This window comes from Pelobates fuscus, chromosome 9 (assembly GCF_036172605.1).
Source record: "Pelobates fuscus isolate aPelFus1 chromosome 9, aPelFus1.pri, whole genome shotgun sequence".
Taxonomy (NCBI): domain Eukaryota; kingdom Metazoa; phylum Chordata; class Amphibia; order Anura; family Pelobatidae; genus Pelobates; species Pelobates fuscus.
In genome coordinates, this window is record NC_086325.1 from 146,215,910 (window position 1) to 146,243,531 (window position 27,622).

Sequence of the window (27,622 nt, forward strand, 5' to 3'; positions counted from 1 at the left end):
GAGTTTGGCTAGTTATTGAAAATCTCAGCAATGACAATTCTGCCCCCATGTGGTGAGAAAAAAATAATAAAAACACACCACACGACTTCAATTAACTCTCCGTGCAGATATAAATGGAAGTTAGACGTGGATACTTCATAAAATCCATTTGAACCCACAGGAATGTTAATTCAGACATTTATGTTTGTGATGAATTTCTAATAGGTAGGAACACTCACAAGCTACAGATCCCACACACAAAAAAAAAAAATGACAAGAAACCACACAGACTTGACAGTGTTACGGTTGATGTTCTTTATTGTAGTAAGTACAGAGATAAACTAGACAGTTAGAACATTCACACCCATGATGTGCTACAGCAAACAGAGTTAACTGGTAACAAGAAGCTTGAGAACACTGAGGTAGCATAGTAACCATTAAATGAATTAAACGCTACAGGAACTGTTACAGAGTTAGCAACCTGCAATGGAGATGAGTTTAATTTGCAAAGGTAGATTTAACAGCGGCAACTATATGTTTAGCACTGATGCCAAACAGGTCCAAAAGCTCAGTAGGCTTCCCGCTTCGAGGTACCCCATTAACCGCGAGGCTCTGAACGATGAACCCCGGCTGTCCTGCTACAGCGGCAGACACCGCTTCTCCAATTCCCCCTGGTGAAAAATAAAACCAGTGTTATACCGCTAGGAGCCAACAGAACAAAAGCTTGCACAATAAATGGCCTGAAGGTAATGCAATGTTTAAGCATAGCAGATTCACATGTGTACAGCACTAAGTATTGCCTTCAACATATGGAAGTTAACTATGGCTATTCTAGAAAAGGAGTGATATGCCAGACATTCTAAATACTGAATCGCATTAGAATTCTGTGGCTCTACAGCTGCAGACAGACTTAAATTAAACCAGTACTGGATGAATTGCTCTACATAATATCCTGCTCATATTATGCTGATTCTTTCACAGCGTAGTTTTATATATAGACAGAACCTGTAGTTAGGAGGCCACCAGATAATGGCAGAAGCAATCTGTGCAAGAAATTCTCTTATGCGTGATCTTCAGTGATGGGCTAACAGCATGGCTGGATTTAGATGGAGAGGCCCTAGGCTATTCCACTTATGGGGCCCTTTCACCTCCCATTTTTAAGTTTGTAAATTACGAGAGACAATAAAATACATCATTACTGTGATATATATCAATCTGTTAAATGAAACGTGTTGATTGGTACTGACATTTAAAAAAAAAATAAAAAAAAACACACCAGACAGAAGACCGACAGGGACAGAACCCCCCTCTCCCTAACAACCCGAGTTATACCACTGCCCGAACTCACCACGACAAGGGATAGCCGTACCCCGAACGGAAACACTCATAGATCCACACGAACTCCCCCGATCAGTCGGGGTTAATGCCTCTAGGACACACCTGACGAACATGATAACTTTAGACGGGCCCGGATGCGACATGACTAAAGTCGCAACCACCCACTCAGCAAGGGGGAATCTCATGCCCACAACACCACAACCCTACATAAACATATGAAATACTACAGTAACGGTGGGGGAAAACACAAACGCAACAAGGGTAATACCGCAAGACAGAGGGCCCTATGGCAGGCCTGACAATCGAGGTCAGAAGAGAGGTTTACGAGCCTCTAATACAATGAATGAACCGAATGATAGCGTGGGAACACTGACATACAAACGACACTTATAGAAGTTAGTTGAGACATAGCGAACGCACCGAGGTTCTTGAATAGACGAATTACACCAACAACGGTGCTCACATCACAAATACCGACAGTGTAAAATGCTAACTAACCTAGACTAAAAACGGTTTCTGTACATGTGGTTCATCCCGTGTATAACATGCATGAAAACTTGTATTATATGAACATAACACCAGAGCATGAGGACCTGCGAGTCCGTTCACGCTGTGTGCCTGCAAGCCCGACCTGTTATTCTTTACCATAACATATCTTGGAGACCTGCGAGTCTCATTGCTCCTTGATACTGACGCAACGAATAAATAAAAATTATCACAAAGAAAAAAAAGAAGAAAAAAAACACTGATAATGAATGAGGGAGGGGGGTGATGAGGAGAGGGAGGGGGATGAAAAACATTACCTTAAATCCCTGGTGGTCCAGTGGGGGCTGCCTGGTGGTCCGGTGGGGTCCCTGGTGGCCGTCATTTCTGGTCCACAGACCATGGATCTCGCGAGACCCAAATCAGAGCGTTGCCGTGGTAACCCACGGCAACACTCTGATTGGGCAGTGCACGCGAGATACATGGACTGCAGCTCTGCACATTGCGATTGCGGCAGGAGGGGCATTGCAGTCTGCCCCAGGCACCCCCCTAGTAAGTGGCACCTGTGGCGGACTGCCCCCCTTAGTACGCCACTGGTCATATTATATGCGTAGAATTTCTCCTTATTTGGGGTTCAGTGTTCACCTTTTTTAGAATAGTGTAATTTTAATTTTGCTAACAATTTGAATGTAGGCCCCTCTTGATCTTGAGGCCCCAGGCTGAAGCCTAGTTAGCCTAAAGGAAGATCCAGCCCTGGCTAACAGCATATTGTTGCCCTGACACAAGTTAGTCTTTGGGTATTCTTGTAGTATATTATATCCCATTATCTTGGATGATTGGACACGACTACATCACGTCCAGTCTGAGGTTGCTTGCTGATTGGAAGTATGGATATATTTAGGGGACCATTTACCAACAATTGCACCCCTTTAGAACTCTATAGTGTTGTGCCTACCGGGAGACTACCATGTTGAAATCACAGACAGTGGCAGATTTTGTAGATTGCATTATGTAAAAGGTCAAACCATGTTAGCACCATAACCACTACAGCACACATTATATTGAGCCTTTCAAAGCTTAGCAAAATCCTTTGAAATAAAGTACAAAGAGACTCCTGGCTGAAAGTGTGGACAAGTGACCATTCTAAAATAGCGTGATGCAGGTTTTTGAAAAACCCACATGTGACTGCAGTCTAAATTGCAGACAAGTGTTCCTTTCTCTTGCCACTGAGCTACTTATATCTGGATCAAGACCGTGTTTGCTACCAGTTACCTTCTCTGTAGTGGTCCTCAACAGTAATTATATGGCCGCCTGTAGCTCTTCCACTTGATATAATGGTTGCTGCATCCAATGGCTTGATTGTGAACGGGTCGATCACGCGGATATTTATGCCTGTGGAGGGGGGTTAAACAGCAAGTTAGTCCGTTATTCTGCATATAGCAGTTTGTGGGTGGGGGGTTTACGATAAGTTGCGCCGTGTGGTCAAACACAGCAAAGTGCACTTTAAGATAGGTGAGGAGTCAGAAGATTGTTACCTTGTTTGGAAAGTTCATCGGCAGCCGCGAGAGCTTCATGTAGAGTAACTCCTGCACCAATTACAGTTACCCGGTCAGAATCGCTTTGCCGCACCACCTGGTAGATAAGGAACACTTGTTTAAAAGGCAAATTGGCACTTCTTGGGAAGTTACACCATAAACAAAAAAAAAAGTGAATGTTTGTCAAAGTGTAGTAACACTCTAGATCAATGTAAAATAGCTTAAGAATATGGTACAAGAGTCCCTATTGTATCAATATAAAAACCTGCTGAAAATGGTTCTTGGAGGTCAATTTGTTTTCCTTGTGGAGTAAATAATCAAGTCTTTGTTTCGATTTCATATGGTATAACTAAGAAAACACCTTCACTCTACTGACTGGTTTAGTCAACGTTAATATTTTGCACAGCCTGTTGCCTTTACATTTTGGATTGTTAGGGTATCAATGCTACAGACTTGTACCTTTAGCGTTACCGCTGTACCTCTCCCCTTTTTTGTATGCCATTTTAGAATATTTGACTTTACAAATGGGTCAACTGTTCACCACTACATAGAATGCAGGGATAGCCCAATAGCCTGGCTTTGCCCAGACAGCTTCAAGCTCTGACTGAAGTAGTGAAGTCATGGAGCAGCTCCCAGATAGCAAGACCTGCGGACCCAGGTAAGTGGTCAAGCCATACCAAGACATGCTGGGCATAATAACCACTTAAGGGGCTGTACTGGGCGCGCTGTATTGGTGCCATATTTGAGGCTAGCCTTACATCCAGCATGATTCCAAATCCTGTAGATGCCATGTTAAAAAACCATGGCCTGCATCTGCCCCTTGCTTACACAAGATGCTACCAAGGAGCTTGTCCATGCTCTAGTAATGTCCCTTATTGATTGTAACTCTCTCCTGAGGGGGGGTCTTCCCAAAAGCCATATTGCCCCGCTACAGTCTAATGAATGCTGCCGCCAGACTGATTTTCCTCTCTAGTCGGTCCTCTCACACCTCACCCCTCTGTCAGTCCTTACATTGGCTTCATGAATACGAAGAGTCAATTCAAAGTGCGAACACATACATTTAAAAGCACCGAACAATTCTAGCCCCACTTATCTCTTCACAAATCTATAGGTATGCCCCTTCTCAGTCTCTGCGCTCCAGTGACCTCCTGTCCGCACCCATACGGCCAACTCACGTTTCCAGGACTTCTCACGGCAGCTCCCTTCCTATGGAATAGCCTGCCTACCGCCAGACTCTCCCCTTCAATCATTTAAGAAGTACCTTAAAACCCATCTTTTAGGAAAGCTTATGGCCTCTCAGAGAAACCTCTACCTTGCATACCTGTCTCTTGCTCTTTCCTAAAGGGCAGCATTCTACTCTCTCCTCCAGCTCTGCTTCTCTTCCACCTTCTTTGATTGCCATTTCCTGTCCCAATATGTTTTATACCCCTCCTCCTATAGACCAAGCTCGTTTGAGCAGGGTCCTCTTCAACCTATCGTTCCTGTAAGTTCTCTTGTAATTGTCCTATTTCTAGTTAAATCACCCCTCTAATAATATTGTAAAGTTCTATGGAATCTGTTGGTGCTATATAAAGGGCAATAATACTGTTACGGTGTTTTCATTTGGGCAGACTAGATGGGCCGAATGGTTCTTATCTGCCGACACTCCATGTTTCCTTTAAAGAAAAAAGGAAAAGTTTTGCAGACAGAATGCATCTGACTGGCACAAGTTCTCAAATAACTTAAATTTGTGTTTTTTACCTTTGCTTGCCCAATCTCAAATTTCTCTTCAGGAGAATAAATGACAGCTGTGTCAGGCCGACTGGTCCGGATGAAACAGATTCCCTAAGTGAACAACAAGGTTACAGATTACAACCGAAATCCAGCATCGGTTCATTACACAAAAGCATATCCAAGGTGTACATCTTACTTGAGTATTCGCAGCAAGAAACACTGCATGTTCAGTGGAGACGCCATCACTGGGATAGAAGACTGTGCATGTTGGAATAGCACGGAACATTGCAATGTCTTCTAAAGCCATCTGAGAAGGACCATCCTCACCTAAAGACATGTATAAAAACCAAGTCACTTTTTCCTTACTCCACATAGGCGTTTCTTTTAAACACTTTTTATAATTGTTTTATATCTTAGCTTTATAACAGCTGATTTAAAGATCCTTGTGGAAAGCCCATCTAGTATTTGATATAGGCTTAACAGCCTCCAGATAATTCTAGCATTGATAAATAACCTAGATCTGACTCTTACCTGTATCTAATACAGGTTTGGTTAGTTTTTTGGCCAGTATTTGGAGTGGCTACATAGAGTCACTGTAGATTTGTGCGGAGTAAGACTACTCACCAATAGATACACCGCAGTGAGAACCACAGAGATTGACATTTGATTGAGAAATGGCTCCCATACGAATGTGATCATAGGCCCTACTGAAGAAGGCAGCGAATGTGCTTGCAAAAGCAACAGTGCGATTCCTGGTGGCACAGCCCATCGCAACGCTGACCTTTAGAGAAAGAAGAAAAGTGGTTTAGCACAATCCAGGTTTCTTACATATTAAGCCATGTATCAAATGGGACAGACATAGAACATCAATGTGTTTCAGACATTATTAACCCCTTAAGGACACATGACATGTCTGACATGTCATAATTCCCTTTTATTCCAGAAGTTTGGTCCTTAAGGGGTTAATAGAGAGATAGTCTTCAAAGTTGGAGTGCAGAGCTACCTCCTAAAGCTCTCCTTGAGCCTCGATAGGGGCAGGAACACCAAATGGGAAAATTGGCAGAGAGTTATCGGACCAGGAAGTGGCATAACTGGCCAGAGGAGACAAGAAGAAAAGCATAAGATCTGTGGGAGATTCAGCACTTTTAGAAGGCACCTGTGCTAGCCAGTAACAGAATAAATACTGCACCATGTGTTTCATGAAGTCATAGCAAAGGCTCAGAGAAAAATGGAGCCTGTTAGGTTGTGGGGAGCGGTGACAAGTAGGATCAAGGATGCAATGCCAGTATTTAACAAGCAGGAAGTCATACTAAGTAGAATATGAGTGACAAGTCCATGTAACGCCACCTAGTTGGAGACCTGGTTTTCAGCAATTTAAAGTTGATTCAATAAGCATTTTAAACGCAAATTTCAAACTGAAGAAACTTCTTGGAGAATTTCTAGTTTGGCCTAAATCAGGAAATTTACTTTGCATTCCTGCCAGCTCTTAATTTATTGAATAAACCCATAATGCTTGTTGAAGATACTTCATTGGCATTCTTAGGGTTCCCCCACAAAAAGACTGAAGTCAGTATTACGCACCATATTCTGCTCAGCAATAAAACACTCAATATAGCGGTCTGGGTGTGCTTGCTTGAAGATCTCAGAGAAGGTGGAGTTTTTGGTATCACCATCAAGGGCAATGACACGATTGTTGGCATGTCCTAGTTTAGCAAGAGCCAATCCATATGCCTTACGAGTTGCGATCTAGAACAAAGGATGTAAAAATGCACGGTAAATAGGTGTGTGGCAGCAGAAATATTAGACATGCCAGTCAGTTTTTACTGCTAGTCACCTTATCACCAAGTTTGTAGCTTGGAGGAGAAGGCATCTTAATGCCAGAAATGTCCACAGCTGGAGCATCCATAGTTGGAGCAGAAGGACTCAGCTTTTTGTTGGTCTGGATTTGATTTTGTATCTCATTAATTATGGACTCAACCCTGTCTTTAGGCATTGGCTTTCCATGCCAGTTGTCTTCATTTTCAACTCCTGGAACGACAGGATATGGTTAAAATAAGTGACAATTCTAGGAGTACCACCATTTTATCAGATTATGGTATTCAGTAAATAGGGTGGTCCATTTTACCTGTAATGCCCTTCCCTTTGTAAGTCTTTGCAATGATGGCTGTGGGTTTATCCTTGACTTGGGCTGCCTGCCATAGTGCATAGCAAAGCTCAGCCACATTGTGTCCATCTACAACACATGTGTTCCACCTGAACAGAAGTACACATGTAGTTAGCACATGCAGAAGTGATGTCATGACAGCTGAAGAACTTTATACATGTGGCTTTGTTTCATCAGTATTGCAGTCAAGGTTTTAACCTGTCAGAATCTGCAGGTTGACTGCTATTAAAAGAATTAAGTCACAAGCATCAGTCTGAGCAGGGAAACCAGTCACGCCCACAAGTGATACTCAAGGTTGGAATAAGAGGTAGACACCCCACACACACACACACTCAGTGAAGCTACACAGGAGAAATTAAGGAAGGATTTTTCTTTTTACCCAAAAGCTTCACATCTCTTTTGGTAGATCTCAGTCTTGTGTTGAAGAGGAGCTGCCTCACTTTGACCCAGTCGGTTTACATCGAAGATTGCCACCAAGTTGTCCAGCTTGTAATGGGATGCAAATGCCATAGCTTCCCAGACAGCACCCTCAGAGGATTCACCATCACCCATCAGGCAGTAGACTCGGTAACTAGGATAGTTGAGACAGAAGGTCAAGATTTAGAATCAGTTCTCATACATTCTAGCTCAAATGTACACTATAGGGTCAGGAACACCAAACATGTATTCCTGACCCTGTAGTGTTAACCATTTAGGTTTGCATACACCCCCCCAAAAAAATAATAAAAAAAAAAAAAAAAAAAAAACTTCCCTTCTTTCAAGCATTGGACAGCTCTGCCTCCTTGCTGACAGAATTTATGATTTCAGACTAATAGTTTCCCATAGGGAAAAGCATTGGACTGTATGAAATGGGTGTGGATGCAGGACATGAGCACCTCTTCAGAGATGCATTGAATCAATGCATATATGAGGAAAGTTCAGCATCTCCATCTGAGGAGTGGCCACTGGAGGCGTCCCTAGGGGGCCCAATGTAAACACGGTCTTTTCTCTGAAAAGGCAGTGTTTGCATGAAAATTATACTGAGCGCAGAACTACATTAAGCTGCAGTTCTGGTGACTATAGTGTCCCTTTAATGTCAGTACCAATGCAAAAAATAGATTTTTTTAATTCTTAAAGTGACAGTACTTTGATTCACAAGCATCAAGTTTGCAGATGCCTAAAAGTAATTAAAAAAACAAAACAAAAAAACCAAACAGTATAAAGCAACATTGTGGGCACAATCTTTACGTAATTGGTATGGAGTGGTTCTGGTACCAGGAGGTCCCCATTGCTGGCAAGTCATTCATGACCAGTTTAATCTAAAGTCAAAAGTTCAGTGTCAGTTAGCTATGCTCACCAGACACTCCAAGAAGTCCCACTCAGGGGTTTCCTCTTTCAACCATGTCAGAAGCATGAACGTTTTGACTTCAAAAAGTAAGCCGTCTCCAAGGATCTATTGGTACCATGACTTAAAGGGTTTCCTTAATATTGCAAAAATGGTTATATCAGACAAAGATGGATTACCTGGCCTTGTCAAAGTATTTGCCAGTATAGGCCATACCACAGGAAGCACCCAAGCCTTGTCCCAGTGAGCCAGTTGCTACATCAACAAATGGGAGTTTCTGCGGAGAAAGAAGGGATTTAGGTCAATCAGGTTCCAGCTCTCACCATTATCTGAGAATGAAATTCTCTCTGTATACACTCACAGGTGTTGGGTGTCCTTCCAGGTCACAGTCTATTTTCCGCAAGTTCAGGAGGTCGGATTCTTTCAGAAAGCCTGCCTCAGCCCAAGCAGCATAGAGAATGGGTGCAGCATGTCCCTGGGAACAAAGAAATGGTTTTAGAGGTGGGGCAGATGGACAGAATATGGAAAAAGGCTCTGTCCAAAATGTGGTCAATTCTACATTTATATTATGAGCCACCAGCTCAAGCATAACATTGCCAGCTTAGTACTGCATGGGTTAATGTAGAGTCCCAACACAATTCCTGACTGTTTCCAGACACTGCAGTTCTGCTGGGCCAGTCATCCGTTAGCAAACAGCAACGGTGTTCTGTTTAAAATGGGTATAGGGATTTCCGATAGAGTGCAGATAACTTTGGCTTTGCTTCATGTATTTGGGATGAATACTACAGCCACTGCTGATGCTCAAGTGTAGCGCATGTTTGAGCACAGGGCTTAATGCAGTTTGCTTTCTCCAAGGGATGTTTTAGAGGACATTTGATGTCATCTGGTAGAGTGTGATGATGTCCAGCATCAGTTAGGCGACCAGAAGTCACCTAACCACCCAGGAGTGCGTTTAGTGGCTGTCTGTAAAAGGAGGAGTTTCTCAATAACTGCAATAATTACAGTTGCAGGGTTAAGGGGACTGGGACAGTGCACCCAGACCAATTCAATGAGCTGAAGTGGTCTGGGCACCTATTGCCTCCCTTTAAGCTACAGATTCCCATTGGAGATATATTGCCTTTTAGCTAAAAGCACCAAGGGGAATTGATTGTACTCTCCAACACCTGCCTTGACAATGCAAGTTTACACATTGACCATTGCAGTGATATTCGATGGGGAGGCAATCTAGCACCATAACAACCTTGCATGATTTCAAAGATGGTGCATCAAGCACACAGCCTGCTTTCAGCTTAGAATTGCAGTAAAAGACATACAAAAAAAAACTACAGATCTAGGCTAGCTGTCAGAATGGACCTCTAAGAATTGTCCCAGGCTGCCTAGATCGTTTTGTTAAAGTGCATGCAGAGCTTGCACGCCACAGGAAGCAGATGGCCAAACACACCCACAAACTCAGCCATCACTTTGTCCACAGCCCAGTGATTGAGTTTTATGGCTCCTGAGGGATAAACTGCTTAACTTCTGCCACAGACTTGTTGGACAAAAGTTTGATAGACTAGCATCCATCAATACTGTGGGAAAAGGAACATCCCTTCTACAGTCTGAGTATGGGCTTATAGTTCCCGTATTTTCTGCAAATCACCTGCATGGTACTCTGCATTGACAGTCCCAAGTGTGATTTTTGATATGGCAAATTAAAGGGATACAAAGTTTGTTCCTTACACTAAAGCTCCTTCTGCCCCCACACATCATTGAAAGTGTTAAACAAAACCATTTACCCCATTTCAGTGCTGATCTCCCTCGGCACTCCGCCTCCTCTGACATCACCTGATTAGGGGGAGGGGGCCAATTCACATGTAGGGCAGGCATTGCTTCAATGCTTTCCTAGGGAAATTTTTTTACTGACGCTGGATTTAGTCATGCAGAGCGCGAGTACGTCCAGCATCAGTTGCCACTGCCACTAGAGGCAGTCTTAATCCTGCACTGTAATTATTGCAGTTTCTCTAAAACAGTAGTGATTAACATTGCAGGACTAAGGGGGACTGGGACACTGCACCCAGACCAATTCAGTGAGATTAAGTTGGTCTGGGTGCCTATAGTGTCAATTTAACGTTAACCTAACAAGCACAAGTATGATCGAGCCGACAGTTAAAGCGGTTCTGTTACCTTACAGGTTAATATATATGGAGGGGCAGGTGGAAGATATACTCCCCACTGGCATATTTTGCCACTTGGGGCGCAGCAGAGGCGAGTTATATTTATCCCTGTACATGTCACCATCTTTAGCTCATGGCACGTCTGAAATTCCAATGCAGTCTGAGCAGCGCTCTGCATTAACAGACTCCCTGCCAATTCTTTGTTTTAGCTGCCAAGAGGCACAGGTTTTTGTTAAAGATTGCGATACCTTCAATCAAAGTGCTTTGCACCATAACCACTACAATGATATAGAAGCTTTTAAAGTGTTCCATTAGACATCATTTGGATTCTGATGGTGTGCCAAGTCACTGCGCAGTGTCAGATTGTGCCATCACTAGGAAGGTCTATGCCCTCTCCAATGCCACCATGTTATTTTGCCACGATGTGCATTTTAAATGGCTTAGTTTTAAACATGCTACCATCGCATGTTCCTGCACGCTCCTCACCTTAGACAGGACAAAGCGGTCATTGTTAATGTTGCCAGGGTCAGCCGCTTCATATTTCATGGTGTTGAAGAAAAGAACAGACAAGACTTCGGCAGCACTGCAGCAGGAAGTGGGATGTCTGCAGAGAGTCACCAGATAACATGACAAATTAAACATTTTAATGCATACACAGTACAGTTATTTAATTTCTGCACATCTTAAAACTCAAGTTGTCACCAGCATGTGTAGCTCTATTGGACAACTTCAGGTTAACTAGAACAAGAAATGTTAGACGATAACTCATACAAGTTCAGTGACCAGCAGTGAGGGTTCGTTGTTATATTTGAGAGATATTAATGGCTTTAAACAGGTCAAACAACCTTTGTAGCCATTAGATGTCTGCGGAGGCCTTGCTAGCAGACACGCAGGCTTTAACACCTCCCACCCACAATGGGATCATCTTCTTCCAGCCTATTATGTGGGACATACACAGGGGAGGATGAAGGGCAGAGCTGCGAGTGTCTGTAGCCTTGAACAATTCATTAACCCCTTAAGGACACATGACATGCCATGATTCCCTTTTATTCCAGAAGTTTGGTCCTTCAGGGGTTAATCTGAAAGCACGGTAAAGTGCCACAGAGAATGACACATGGCTTCTGTAAGAGTTTTAGCTCTGGTCCGGAAAAGGATATAACACTATAGAAATGCAGCAAATCGGCATGGAATGAGAATTATATAGGTGACAAGAAGGCAAGTTGGAAACCCTCAGCTAATAGAATATAAAGATTAAAGGGACACTAGGTACCAAGACCACTTGATCTCAATCAAGTGGTGTGAATGCAGTGCCCCGGTCCCCTTAAAGGAAGACTATAGTGTCAGGAACATTGTTTGTTGCCAGCAACCCATAAAATAAAAATATATTTTCTACCCTTATACCAGTGTTGTGCGGGTCTCGTGGTGACGGCTCTGCCCCCACTCCACCTCCTTGGTGGAGATCACCAGAATTGATCAACCAATCCAATGTCTTCCCATATGAAAACACTGGGAGGCTATTGCGCATGTGCGGCAAAATGCCACGCTGCACCAATCAGCATCTCCTCAGAGAATCAATTAATCTCTATGGGAAACGTTCAGTGTCAGCTGCCACTAGAGGTGTCCCTATGCAGTAGTGTAAACACTGTCCTTTCTCTGAAAATGCAGTGTTTTTTGTTAAAATGCCTGCAGGAACATACTATAGCTACCATAACTACATTAAGCTGTAGTTCTGGTGACTATAGTGTCCCTTTAACCCTGCATGAGGACAAACATCTACAAATTGGATGCTTTCCTTTGGGGAAGCTTTAATGCACAAGCAATACAACGTCCGCATGTCGTTGCAGGAGGAGGGGACCCAATCAGTGGTCATTATTTACTTAAATAATAAGGCTCGGAATTGCAGCTTTAAGCCACAACTCCAAGGCCTCTGGATAGAGCAGGAACTGTTACCTCCCAGCTCTTACCCAGGGATACTGTGATGTCATGCACAGTGCCATCAGAATATTTGTATTCAGTGATTCTCTACAGCAAGAGAATCAATGGTGGAAAATTCTTAACGCTGGGCATGTGTCTACGGCCCCTTAAGTTACTCTACAAGAGATTTGGATTGGAAAGTCATCCTGGAGGAGGTCCATCACATGATGAGTGGGCAGCAGCGAGAGAAAGGGCAAGTGAAGTTATTTTTTATATATTTCAGGGCGCCATTTTGGTGCTTAGACTTTGTGTTTTGCACGACATTTGAAGTCGTTTAGATCACCAATAGACAAGTGGAACAGGAAGACTGGACAAATAAACCACTCGTTTCTATAGCACTCTAGCAAATGCAACCCATAATGCCTCTGCAGGAAGTACTGCAAACTAAGCTATACCTATTCAGATACTGGGATTTTATTTAGATTATCTAGCCATCCTTGCCAAAAACACAAAAATGCAGTGTCTCCATGGAGACGATAAAAGGCAGTGGTGTCCCAGGAAGCCCCTCAAGTAGCCATCTAAGGAGTCCCTAGGCTGTAATATAAACACTGCATGTTTTCTGAAAATGCCTACAGGGAATGATTATACCTCACCAGAACAATTACTGTAGCGGTTGTTGTTTTGGTGACTACAGTGTTACATTGAAGTAGCTCTGCCCCCACCATTAATATTTCATAAAGATAGAATCATTAGGAAACACTCCGTTTGATTGCATAGCCATTCCAGTCAAAAGATATACTGTGCCACCAAGAAGTGATGTCACCATCAGTGGTAAATGCAAGTTATCCCTAGAGAGATAGACAGCTTTACTTTAAGACCGATCGATTTTGTGGAGATCCAGTAAGTCATATCATCATGTAGAGGTCGACTAATATTAAAATGTATGGTCAAACTGGCTCACTATAGTCACCCATCCCACTTCAGCTCATTAAAGCGGTCTGGATGCAGTGTCCTGGTCATGTTACTTATAGCAGTTTGATAAACGGCAATAATTACGCTGCACGGACAAGACTGCATTTAGTGGCAATTAGGCACTAGAGGTACTTCCGGCTTGCTTGGAGACCTGGTTGCCTACTTGATGTTGGACAGTCTCACGCTCTGCACGAGGATACCAAGCATCAGCTAAAACCCCATAGGAAAGTACTGATTCAATGCTTTCCTATTGTGTTGTCCAAATGCAATTGGGAAGCTCAAATGCATGCGCGTTAGGTCCCCGACATCAGTGAAGTGTCAGACAGCACTGAGGGACATCGGTGCTGGATTCAGGCAAGAATGAATGAAGGGTTTTTAACCCTTTCTGTGCTGCAACAAGGGCCATGTATAAAAAGAGTGGTCTTATGCACATGTGCCATTGTTGTAATGCTCCAAAATAAGCAGTCATTTAACCACATTTTAGCCCTGATAACGTTACCATTCATTACCTACCAAAATTAAGATAAGTGATGCAAGTCCAGAGGCGGGGAAATAGAAATAAAGATAAAACCCACAAACACATGCAGAATTTTAGGTCAGTGCCAATGGAATAAATAAATCAGAAGACAGACACCAGAAGAGTCAGGCTTAGTGAAAACCAAGGCTCTATGAGAGAAGGAAGTCTGGCTAAGCATTATAGGAATTATAGTTCAGAAACTACACTTGATTTGTTACACCTGCTGAAAGCTGGAAAACAAAGTCTAGCTCTTGGCAACAAAACATTATGAAAAGTAAAATGAAATACTGACGATTTGTAGTCGTTTAAGCCTCCGAGTTCCTATTTAAAGTGACAGTCACACTCTGTACTGCCAGGAGAGGATGAATAGGCTGGAGATGACTTTAATAAACACGTGGGGCAGGTGAAAGCAGTGAGCTGCAGAGCACCACGTGGGGGGCAGATACCAACGTTACAGAAAGGGGCAAAAAGGAGAAGAAGAACTACAGAAATCAGTATCTGAGTGATTAAATACAGGAGTACAGATTAGACAGGAAACCTGGGGAGCTGACAGTGAATCCGGGGTGCAGAATAACACGTGGGGGGCATGCCTCAGGGCCCCTGCACCCCTCCACCACTCACCCTGAGTTGGAGGCACATGTAGCCCTGATAGAGTGGATCCTCAGGCGGTTGGCCAGGTCCCTCAGGGCCTGTAGGTCTTTGTCTTCTGGCTGTTGGTAGGTGTCCATAGCTGAGGATGCTACAAGGCGTGCAGTGCTGGGGCCTGAGACAGAATGGGAAGGGCTTTAAAGAGCTGTCACTGACCCTCCCCCTGGAAGGAAATGATCTCACATCAGGAGGGGAGGAGGGGAGCTGCGATTATTGGGGGGAGTGTATAGTGGTGCAATGATCACCCCATTAGGGATGCAGGCATATCATTAAATCTCATTATTAATAGTTCATTTTAAAATGCCTCACTGTTTTAATCACTAGTAGATGGAAAGGTAAACAAATCACCTCTCATATTACCAAAACCCATTTTATTAAAAAAAATTAAAAAAAACATGCACCAAGGCAAGGATACTTAATAATTACTGATGCATAGTTAATTAACTATTTGAGTGCCATAAATGTGCTCATTTTAGCATCCAAAGGGTCACTTTCTAGCTACTAGTCAAATAAGTAACCTATTTACCTCATAAAATAAATATATGTATATACTGAAAAGGAAAAGTTCTTAAATTGACATTCCAGTGCAAAAATTTAAAAAAAAAAATCACTGTATAGTATTTATATCCTAAATGAAAAGATCACAATCTCCATGGAAACCAGTGGAATGTTCCTGCTGATTGCAAAACGTTTAGAACTTTGCCCTAAATTTGATCGTGGGTATATGGATCAATATTTAAAACATTTCTGAGTGTCTTTTTTTTTCGAAAATATTTGCCAAAACTAATAGTTCTGTCAATTAAAATATTAAAGTGTGTGAGCGATACAAGGAACAAGCTTAAACCAGTGTTTTTATTTAAGTGCTAAATTAATCATTTTATTCATGGCTTAATAAATTGAAGACGACATCACTATGTTTTTCACCCATTCATGACTCAAACATTTGATAGTACCAGTCTTCTTGGGTAGGAATGCGATTGTGTGCCCAATATTACATTTCATTCATGCACTGCCAAACGTATCACTATCTATGTTATTGGGAGTGCCCCTGTTCTGCATAGTTGGCACAGCAGCTGTGAAAATGCCTAGTAACACGTTATACAGTGTGATGTTGGCCATATTCCATCGCTATTTACGGCGGCGGCGGTGGATAGTAGAAGCCTGCAATAATGGAATACATTTTTAATCTTATTTTTATTTATATAGTTTAGGAAAATTCAGCCATGCTGGAAACACTGAGGTTTTCACATGTGCTCCCTATTAAGGGTTAATAAGTATATAGGGATATATATAGAAAAATACCCCTCTCTGTCTCATTAGAGATATCTTTGCCAGAAGCTCAAGGAAGCAAGATGGAGGGTCAGAGTCTTTGACGTTGGCAGGCGGGCATTCCCTCCAGTGGCCATTGGAGTAACTAAATTACCTCCATTTGTTTAAATATACATAGGGATTAAGGAGAGAGCGCAGGTAACTTTTTCTTTGTTTTTTACTGTATGTATTGGGGCTGATGTGTACTGTGGTCGTTGCTGCCTCCCAGGAGTGATGGGAGTGAGCGCGGGACTTGGTTTTTTTTTGTATTTGTAAATACTCAGGTTTATTTGCTAAACTGAGAATTACAAAATGTTGGCAAAGTAACCAGATTGGAAAAGGATCTTCAGTTCAGCTTGATTATTTTATTCTAAAATCTGATAATCACTTGTCATTTCTTAACAATTTCTGGTTTAGTGAATATACCCCAGTGAGTGAAAGGGGCGCTTGATGAAACATAAACACTCCAGCTTGCTGTACTGATTATGCGGCTCCTACTGCAGACCCTGTTAATATTAAACCATTTAGCAAGGATTTGATATAAACAGGGGGCTTCCCGCTGCGCCAAGAGGCTTTCCAAGTATAAGCTTATTTCAAATATATAGGAACTGCATAGGCAGTGCCAAGACGCCCTGGATGATATGGGTAAGAAGACCGAGTCTGACAAAACCAGACCGGGAATGAATATCGGAGATCTTCTCCGACAGGCACATGGCCCATCTGGGTCCAAGGTGGCCACCTATATTGATAAATGCTCCGACTCCTCTAAGTTGTCCTTCGGCACAGAGAATGTGATCTACCTGCTTACCTAGAACTCTAGCCAATTGCATGCAGCACAGATTCCAGGCCAGTGATGACAGCAGCCCTGAAGGAGCTACCAGCTGGTCTACAGGAAAACATCCTAGTCTATGTGGCCTCGCTTCACACTGAGCTTATCGGCTGACTGGCTTCTATGGAACCCTCGTCTGTCGTCCAAGACCAGAAAATTACCTAATTTGTAAAAGCAGTTCAAGCATTACAGCAACAACAAAATACACTTGACTTTCTATTGCAATCCTAAAAGACATGAGGCACCGCAATCATTTAAAGATTAGGGGAATATCAGAAGACATACCAGCTGCAGAGCTTCCTCATTTCCTGAGGTTGTTTGCTTGTGGCCTTACTGTCACCTAAACAGGCCAAATCCATCATGTTTGATGGTTACTTCCATCTCCCCAGGCCACTGAAGGCCCAAGATGCAATAGTGAGAGTCTTGGTGGTGCGCTTTCAAACCAGTAGACAAAATGTGGCAGTATCCTTGTGCTTTTGAGAATATGGGGCCAACCTTTTATGCGAACCTCTGCGGTTGCACACTGGTGTGGAGAAGTTCTCTCCAACCCTTTATCTGCTATAGAAGGTGCCTATTCTGCACTCTTGTAGTACTGCGTGGGAACTGTTCACATCCAATTCAAGATTTACAAGGAGTGGTGGCACTCCTGGAGACCCTTGGCTTTCCATGGGACTCTTTGTGGCAGACTGGGCTGCGACAGGCAACGAAATCGGTTCACAGACGGGATCCACGTATATTACTCCATTTATTCCTCAACTGCCTCTTCAGACGCATTTGCTGCAGCTACTACCTGAAGCTACACATTAATTAGCCAAGAATGGTTGATGTGTCAATATTGTAGATTAATTGCTTGTTTTATTTTCGTAAGCTTAATATTTTTGTTTTTAGTGAAATACGCTGATGCGGAGTGTCCAAAACCTCAAATCCACTTTACATGGATACTAAGGCTTTAATTGGCTTTGAGGCGTAATTTCCTTATGGTTCTCTGCCTCTTAGCTACAGTTTATAATTCTAATTTCCCTTTTTTTTGGTCCATAACAAGCAGGAGGCCTGTGGTTAAGGTTATTTTTCTGGATCATTAGTATCCCCAGTATGACACGTTAGTTGTTTCTTTAACTTATATGTCAAGCTATAGTGTGCCAACTCTTATTTTAACCGCCAACGACTGGCACGTCAATATTAATAATTGCTCTATGACACATACAAAAATCCTCAGTTCGGTGGAATTGTCACTTCTGTACATGATGTCTTCTTGGGTTTTTTTTGTGTTTTTTTTTACCTATTGTATAACTCAGATGTCAGTATTTATTCTTCAAACACTTCCCACACCAGTGAGTTAGGTATAACAAAAGAATATTTTAAAACCGAAGTAGTTTCTGATATTGAAAAGAAGTCTGTCGGTGCCAAAATGTCTAATGTACAAAAATATTATATTTATTAACATTGCAAAGGGTGAACTGGCAGATGATCTTAGAGCAGACAGTGAAAATAAGTAGAATGAAATATGGTTAGATGTGCTGAAGTTCACGTTAACTTACCTTACTATACCTTTCTGTACAGAATCTTGGCTGACACCTCTGTATGCTGAAACAATGCTGGTAGGTCACATCCCAGTTGTGTAACAGTTGCACCCATTGTGGCTTTTCCGGGAGTCCTCCTTCACCCTCGCCCCAATATGACACTGATTTCCTATTGACAGCATGTGTAACCCCAACCTGGGGCGTGCCTAGAGCATTTGGCACCCGAACGCATCCTGTGTTTAGAACCCCCTCACCTCCCCCTTCAATTTTGTAAAAAAAAATAACTACATCATGTTTTTTTAATGTATTTTTAATGTATTGCACACATTTGATTTGTAAATTTTGTAAAACCCCTGTCCCGCCCCCCTTCTACAAACCCCTGTATTGCCCCTTATACAAAACCCCTGCACTCCCCTTCCACAAATCCCCTGCTCAGCCCCCCTTATAGAAGACCCACATGCAGACAGTCATACACACAGTTATAGGCAGACAGTTACACACACAGTCAGTTACAGGTAGTCACACACAGTCGTAGCCAGGCAGTCACGCACACAGTTACAGGTAGACAGTCACATATATAGTCACACACAGTCATAGGCAGACAGTCACACACACACAAACACTCTTACTTACAGACAGTGTGAGCTGGAGGAGGAGTGGATTCACTGAAGTCCTTCCCTGGAGCCTGTTAGTTGGAGAAGCAGCAGGGATTCCTTCTTGCTTCACCTCCATGTGCAGCAGTAACAGCGGGTAAGGGCTTCGCCATGCCTTTTATTAGCTCCACCCCTACTTTCCTTCCGTGCAGCGAGTTCAGCTGGTAATTGCTGGTCTCTGCACTTGAGAGCTGTGCGGCACCCCAGCTGCCATGGGGCACTGTGCAGCCGCACAGTTCACACATTCTCCTCCAGACCAGGGTCATGGCACCCCCCTACCTGGTGACACCAGGGGCTGACCGCCCCCCCCCCCGTCTACCCTTAGTACGCCACTGACTCCAACTACTGCTGTTCTGTTCATTTTTCTACTATTTGTGCTCTGTGTCATTCCTTGTTGTTAAACGGTCACTCTATGTGCACTGTAGTGGTTATTGTGCCTGCAGTCTCCTGGCGCTGTCTCATTGCAAGCTGTCAGACTGCTTATATATGGTTTGACATTTACCTGGTTCTCCCGTGCCCTCTGGCTTTTCCGTAAATCAGTAAATATAATATTTAAAAATTCACTTTAAATCGTTTTCTATTCAGTGAACAGGAAATCGTATTCTTGAAGCAAATACTTTATTATGTCATGCTATTTAACAGGTTATGCAAGGCAACATATTTTCCAAACATTACAAAATATATAACCAACAACATTAAATAAAATATCACAGATACACTGACAACATAATTCCAGCACAGGGATATTTTACGCACAATTCACTTGAACGGAGAGAACTATAATCCGAAATGTCTAATATTTATTATGACATGATGTATTATTATTTAGACCCAGAAACATCTATCATACAGCATTAACGTATTCTACAGCACGTTACGGTGATAATTCAAAGCTTTGGGGAATCGGGACAATATTTAAATGTAAGGAAACTAAACACAAACAGGCCCACTTAAAGAGTAACCGTCTGTTCTATGGAAATAGGTAAATCTTTCTTATTTTCATGTAACACACTTTCTTCTTTTAAAATTTACATTTACGGGGATATTCACTACTGAATTTTAAATTTAAGGTCAAAATAACCAAACCGGAAAAATTCTCAGTTACTTTAGCCTTAAATTTAAGATTCACTTTGAATTTTCACTTTTATTGAATAACCCTATTTATATCCTAATTATATTAAAAGCAAGAAAGCAATTTTTTTTTGCTATCACATGATATAACGATCTACACTACATACTCAACACTAAAAACAAAACAAACAAAAAAACATATACTCTGCTTGTGGAAACTGCCTATCTAGCAATGTAAATATAATCAAGAAGAAAAAACACTATATTAAATTTTTCAAGGTATGTTTTGTAATATTGTTTATGAAATACTCGTTTGGACTGTGTTGGAATTTCACTAAAATACCAACCCAGTCTAGAGATATACTGACACAAAATAGGGACTAATTTCTCTCTGTATATTTCCTACCCCTGACACTTCTGCACGGAGCTACAGTGTTAATCCCATAAGCTGTCACCAATGATGGCTGCGGGGAATTGTATGTGTCTTCGGAAAAACCGACGGTCTTGTGGGAGCCTCCGTAGACCTCAGTGCTCTGCTCTCACGCATGCGCGTAAGTACAGCAGTCGTGACGTTGGCTCCTGAAACTGAGTCTGAAAACGACCCGCTTAGTTTAAATAGGAATACTTTATAATTGAACAGACATTATAATTCAACAGACATCTTTAAGTAAACCACCTTTCCTTTTATTTCGCAAAACCCACTAAAGTTTCATGTGACGACATAGGCTACCATGAAGGTCCACGGAAGACTGTTACTTAAAAAGAGTTTTACAAAAAATATATTAAATTAAAAGCAAACTGCAATGCTTTTTTTTTTTTTAATCTGCACGTAAACTCTAAGGTTTGTATTCACTAAACTGTGAATTGTAGGGAATATAGACAAAATATAGACAAAATAAATGCAAAGGTGCTACAGTCCCTCCTATTATTTTTTACTTGCAGTAGCTTCAGGGGGATTATCGCTAATGCTTCAGAACCCTTACAATCCCCCTAAAAACAAAGTTTACTCTGTTTGCCCCGTACCTTAAAAATAACGTAAACTCCTCCATAAACGTAACTTCTAGAAACTGTGGTGTAATGCCATGGCGTTCTTATTCTTGTGAATGTAGTATAATTTCTGTGCCTCTATAGCGATACCATCCTACCTATAGACTGTAAGCTCGTTTGAGCAGGGCTCTCTTCAACCTACTGTTCCTGTATGTTTTTGTAATTGTCTCATTTATTGTTAAATCTCCCCCTTTGATAATATTGTAAAGTGCTACGGAATATGCTGGCGCTATATAAATACCAGTAATAATAATAATAACTTTGATTAAGATGGTTTATTTGCCCAGTGTTAAGGTAACAATACATAAGTCTTTGCCAGGTCTGTCTCTACACTGGTGGAAAAAAAAAGGTTCAAGAATTATAAGAAATGTTAGATGTCTTTATCAATCTTCTCATTAGCTTGGAATTTCCAATATTTTGGGGGGTGTTTCAAGGTCAAGGGAGACCAACACATCACTTGCTTTCTTTTTTAATACAACTCACACATACCAGAGTTCAAATATGGGATCTGTAGCCAAAAAATCTTTGAATTATTATAATTTGGCCTCAGGTGTTTGGCAGTTGTGTTTGGCAGTACGATGAGGAATCAAATTTGATAGGATTAAGCAACTACAAACCTAAACTAATGCTATATAGATTTTTTTTAATTGTTGTTTAATTCAGTATACTTTCTGTGTTCTAAATATTGTTTTAATTTTACTGTAGATCAATCTGACTCTGATTGCCTTAACAATCTCAAATTACTGATTTAACTAATTTAGCCCCTCTGTCGATACTATCAAACTGAACACTTTCTTCAGATGGGTTGTAGGCATTCATATCATGACCTGACTCAACTTTGCCATTGTTATTATCTAAGCCTCTTGGCACCCGATGTCTTTTCAACAATTCTGCTGCCAAGTACAAGTCATTTAGATTGTCTTTGTCCCCCCTGTTGGAAGGACTTTGCGATCTTGTTGAAAGAAAATCAAATAAGCTCTTTTCCAAGTTTACTCTACTGGAAATGTCGTTGTCATTTTCTGGTGTTCGTTTTCTCAATTCCATTTGATTTGTTCCATAGATCACCTTTCCCTCCAAGTCATCTCTCTTTCCAAGAAGTCGCTTCTTTTTAGTTGAATACTTTGACCTCTCATCAAATATTGGCCATCGGTCTTGTTCACCAGACCAATAATTTTCATCTTAAAAAAAATAAAATAAAAACAAATACATGATTTGCAGCAAGGAAAGAGCAAAAAAAAACCTTCTAGGACTAGGACCATGCACTAGGACCATACGGAGAGAACTTCCCCTCCCTGCATGGTCCTATAAGTAAGGGGGCAGGCCAGCCCATTATGGGCATCGCCAGTGATGAGAGTCACGTCACTAGCGGCAACGCCTCTCAGACCCTATCCCCCCCCCCCTTTCCCAATTACAAACCTCTCAATGTTGGAGGTAAGAATGTATAAAAAAAAGTTAAGAAGACATATTTATTGATAAAACCATTTTGGTGCCTAAAAATAATTAAGATGAATAAATAAAAATCACATGTGATGCCATAAAAAGTGCATACATCCAAACTGTTGCATTATAAACCCCCCAATAATTGGTTAAAATTGTACCCTGGGGAGTAGACTGCAAAATAACCTCTGGACAGAGCTGAGTCCAAGAATATGAGGCGTTAGCTAACCAAGAAACTGTCCCTGATGGATATCCCCTACAGTCAATCAAGGCAGGCCATGTGCAGTGGCTACATGGGAGAAAGACATACCTCCGAGTGGATGTAAAGGGGGGAACATGACTGCTGCCATGTGGAGTAGTCATGGCCCGTAGTTACAATGTAGAGAAATGTACCTGGTCCGGTCACACTGGAAAGGTTTGACAGTTGATTTGAGAACCTGCTGAGGGAGGTTAGCAGAGTTTCCCACATGCCCTCTACTTGTTTAAAAAGTGTTATTGAATTTGTAGAGTTTTGTTCATTGTTTTTTTTTTGTCTCAGCTCTAGGTTTTAGACTTTGCCAGCTTTGCCACTTTTGATGAAGCATTGCCCAGAACGGGCTGGCGGAGTCACAATCTGCCTTTGATTGAAGAAAGGATGCAGACTGAAAGTAACTTTTTATAAAGTTAAAGTTCTCTGCCTGCTGGTTATCCGGCCGGCTTCCAGCAGTTGGTATTACATTTTACTGGCTTAAGTTTTAAATAAGTTTAAATAAAAGCAGTGGCCATTGCCCTATCCACCTATGGAAATTTGGGTTTGACTATTTATTTAAAGAGAAGATGAGGTACATGGAGGTGAAGTGGTCAGCAGTCATGTAATATAGCTAGCGATGTGCATGGGCCAAAAATTTGGTTTAGTTTGGAAATTCGGGTAAGTAAATAAAATCGCCTGTTTTGGCAATTCGGACCAATGGCATTCGGTTCGGCACTTACGAACTACCGAACTTCGGCAATTCCGAACTTCGTTAATTCGGCACTTCGGAACTTCGTAAGCATCTGAATGTCCGAATTGCAGGAAACGAATTTCACATGTCTAGTAAGTGGTTGTGGTCCAGGTACTGGGAGCCCTATAGATGTGTAAGTGGTTGTGGTGGCACTCCTGGCACTGGGAGCCCTACAGATGTGTAAGTGGTTGTGGTGGCAATTCTGGCACTGGGAGCGGGCAGGGGGCTCCCAGTGCCTGGACTGCCACCACAGCCACTTACACATCTATAGGGCTCTCAGTGCCCGGACTGCCACCACAAACACTTACACATCTGTAGGGCTGCCAGTGCCAGGATTGCTACCACAACCACTTACACGTCTATAGGGCTCCCAGTGCCAGGAATTAGCTTATTGGTCAAGATTCCCATCATCATTCATGTAATTTTCCCTCCCTCTCTCTTGTTTTGCCACTTTTCAGAAATCCGAAGCACTTCGGAACTTTGGCAATTCGGAACTTTGGCAATTCGGAACTTTGGCAATTCAGTTCGGCACTTCTGTACTACTGAACTTTGGCACTTCAGCACTTCGGAACTTCAGGACTTCGGAACTTTGGACATTCATAAGTAACCGAATGTCCGAATTTCACGAAATTCGTCCGAATAGACATTTGGAACTAAACTAATTGCACATGTCTAAATATAGCTGGGACCCTGCCTCCCAGTGACAAGTACACTTTCTGTAAAAGCTTTTTGCTGGGCAATAGGCAGTGTCGGCAGAGGTTTTAACAAGTTATCTCCATGTGAAATGGATTGATATTGTACATGTATGTGTGTCTGCACATGTTCAGTAACACCAATACCCCATTCCATTTGATCTCTAACTAAGACATGCATAGGATCGTATAAGGGATCATATTGCTACACATTTTTCTGCTCCCTGTTAATATTTATTTTATATGTTTATAGTATAAAACTCATTATCACTGCAGTACAATATCAGCATTTTGTTCCTGATTTTTCAAATTTGTATTTTTAAGTAAAGTTTAGATGGTGATTTTAATTGGATGCACACTCTAGTTTAATGCACACCTCCCAACATTAAGCAGTATGGGATTGGAGCGTAGCAGCCAGGGAGCAAGGACGCCAGACTCACTGACAGCCTCTGTGTCCAGGCCCACAACACAGAAGGCTACTAATCTGCTCTCTGCATGGACCTAGTGCCGGCCACACAAGTTGATCTAATGCGTGCCTCCCAACTGTTACCACTTCCGGGTCAAGTCCTGCTTTAGTTCCCTAATGTCCTGCATCACGGGTCACCAAACAACTGTCTCGGGCCAGGGAACAAAATTGAGACAGCAGGAAAGTGTGGACTGTGCCACTGAATACTGGATAGTTGGGAGACCTGGTAATGTTCTGAGCACCCCTATGGTAACATGCATTTTGGACATTAAACTTTGGGCATGTATATATGTTTTTATTTGGGATTTAGCTTTACATCTGTAAAGGGATAAAAGTAAACCATACAAAACCATACTGCAAACACCCTCAGATAAAAATACAGCTTTTTAAAATTATATTTTACTGTCCCTGTGGAGGAAACGCGTAGGACATTTTATTTGTTTGATTTACATTGTTTGTGTTTTGTTATTTTGTATACAATAAATCATTTTGGAGAAAAAGATTTTACATTTTACACCGATTTTTCTGAACCATATCATTGGAAGAAGGAGGTCAAGAAGGTGATAGACCCCCAGCCTTGACCAGGGGAGGCCCCCCAACGCGCCAGACTCTTATATTTCCTTTGAGTGCATTTCTGGAGCCCAGGGCTAACTGTGATTTTACTGTACTTTACTATATGGTTTGTTTGTATCCCTTTACAGATGCATAGCTGAATCCCAAATATTGTGTGTATCTCGTTGTTCAATAAGGGGTAGTAAATTGGAAACAAACACCTGGGAAGTTGCATAATTTATATAAGTTAAGTACCACTGTGTGTGGGTGTGTTTATGGTAATAATAATACATACTTAATTTGTTTTCTTTTGCATATGTTTTGATTACCTGCATATTGTGGCTCTTCATCTCTCTTCTCCCGAATTAATGGCTCTGCGCTCTGTGCCGGACTGTCTATGCCTCTCTCACCAGTACCAGAACCAAGTCCACAAAGTAACAAGCCAAGGAGCAAAAGTGAGCATGATGGTACAAAAGCCTTCATCTTTAATTCACTGCGGGTAAAAATAATTAATTGCATACAATACTCAATGGGACAGATTGATAAAAGTGTCTTTATTTCCTGCAAATAATCAGATTTACCCCGGAATGCTATGTATGTCTGATTTAATCAGATTTGTACTGGGGTAATAATAATTCATTGCCATAGTGATAAGCTAATAGAAAACGATGGGATTTCTGGTCCTACAACGGCTGAAGGTCGCAATCTGACACCCCTGTAAAATGTTATATTTTGAAAAATATTTTAATATTTTACTATTGTAAATAAACCATTTTAATAGTATAGCCAAAAATATCAAATAATTTAAAAAGCTTATCCAAAAATATTAAATCGAGACTGTTTCTCCTAAATATTTTTGCCTGAATCATACATTGTACAAGCACTTTTAAAAACTTGCCTTAGAATTCCTTAAAAAATCCAGAATGTCCTTCCTTTTCAGCGATACAGAATTTCACAGAGTTAGAAAATGTGCTGAACTCGTGCCGGTAAACTTACAAACTAACCTTTGTTTTGCTGCCCTATCACTAATTAATTATCCACGCTTAATAGCATTTGTTCAAATGTCACATAAGTTATTCTCCCTACCTTCCTAACTGTCATAGTACGACTCACACAGTGACTTGCATCTCATCTGACAATCTGTCAAGCCGTTATGAGCCCCATAATGTGACAGCAAGTTCTTCAGATCTACCAAAAATCGTACACATATATATATATATATACGGGTGACTGCTCATTCATGTCAAATAACTTGACTTAATCAAACTACTCGTTTCTCATGCTTGTAGCTATAATTTTGGATCAAAGTCTTTCGGGCAGAAAGAGAAAATTATAGTCTTTTTAATCTCAGATGGAAAAATACTGCACCAAATGTTTGACCCTGCTAGGGTCAGTTTTATTACTGCATTTGGTGGCATACGAACGGGGAGGACTGCCTTTGGTGCCGCTCATTAGGGGTGCCTGGTAGGGGCACGATCTCCAAGTGACACAGGAGGGGAGGGAGGCAAAAGAGGGGCACAGCTTATGAGGGGACAAAAGAAGGGCACAGGAGAGGAGTGGGGTGGGAGGGGGACAAAAGAAGGGCACATGAAAGAGGGGGCAAAGAACGAAACAGGAGAAGGGGGCACAAAAAGACACACAAAGGGGCTGTGGGGAAAAATACATACAGAAGAATTAGTTGGGGCACAAAGAGGCACACAGAGGGGCTAGGGGCACAAAGAGACACACAAAGATGCTGAGGGGGGACAAAGACACACACACAGAGGGGCTGCCGGGCAAAAAGAGAAACAGGGGTGTGGCTGAGAGGTGGCAAAAAGACACACAGAGAGGTTGAGGGGGGACAAAGAGACACACTAAGAAGCATAAAAAGAAATACTGAGAGACACAAAGAGACACACAAAGGGGTTGGGGGGAACAAAGAGACACCAGAAGCCCCTCAGAAGGGCTGGGGGAAAATAGACATACAAACGAGACACTCAGAGACACACTGAAGGGCTGGGGGGCACAAAGAGACAATAAAGGGGGGGAAACAGACACACAGAGGCCCCACAGAAGGGCTGGGGTCTCTTCAGAGAAAAGGCAGTGTTTACACAGCTCCCTAGGGACACCTCCAGTGGCAGTCACTTAGACGGCCACTAGAGGTGCTTCCTGAGTCAGTAAGGAGGCGCTGCACTATTCCCAATTTATTTTTTATGAGAAGATGCTTGCCTCTGGGAATGGCCGGGGTATCACTGCCCGTGGTATCAGGGTAATTACTGTAGCTCCCCTGAACCAAACAACCAGTAACAGGGCCACTTCCTGGACGACAGCCAGGGTGGTGTAACAAG

At 42.0% G+C, this 27,622-nt stretch overlaps 1 protein-coding gene across 1 annotated transcript; it reads right to left on the reverse strand.

Annotated features, from left to right (window-relative positions):
- Nucleotides 1–279: 279 nt before the first annotated feature.
- On the reverse strand, nt 280–14,890 carry TKTL1 (transketolase like 1). Its single transcript, XM_063432676.1, has 14 exons — nt 14,714–14,890; nt 11,176–11,293; nt 8,898–9,011; nt 8,716–8,813; nt 7,592–7,783; nt 7,174–7,301; nt 6,883–7,076; nt 6,630–6,794; nt 5,673–5,829; nt 5,245–5,375; nt 5,076–5,159; nt 3,336–3,432; nt 3,073–3,192; nt 280–650 (listed from the first exon to the last, which is right to left on the reverse strand). The coding sequence occupies exons 1-14, from the start codon at nt 14,818–14,820 to the stop codon at nt 478–480; spliced, it is 1,878 nt and encodes a 625-aa protein (XP_063288746.1). The 5' UTR covers nt 14,821–14,890; the 3' UTR covers nt 280–477.
- Between the last annotated feature and the right edge of the window lie 12,732 nt (nt 14,891–27,622).

Excerpts from the sequence above, each read along its gene's own strand:
- TKTL1 (XM_063432676.1), bottom strand. The coding sequence starts at position 14,820 with ATGGACACCTACCAACAGCCAGAAGACAAAGACCTACAGGCCCTGAGG. Across the intron at positions 8,814-8,897 it reads TGGAAGGACACCCAACACCT|AAACTCCCATTTGTTGATGT; the intron begins GTGAGTGTATAC and ends CTTTCTCCGCAG. Across the intron at positions 6,795-6,882 it reads GCTACAAACTTGGTGATAAG|ATCGCAACTCGTAAGGCATA; the intron begins GTGACTAGCAGT and ends CCTTTGTTCTAG.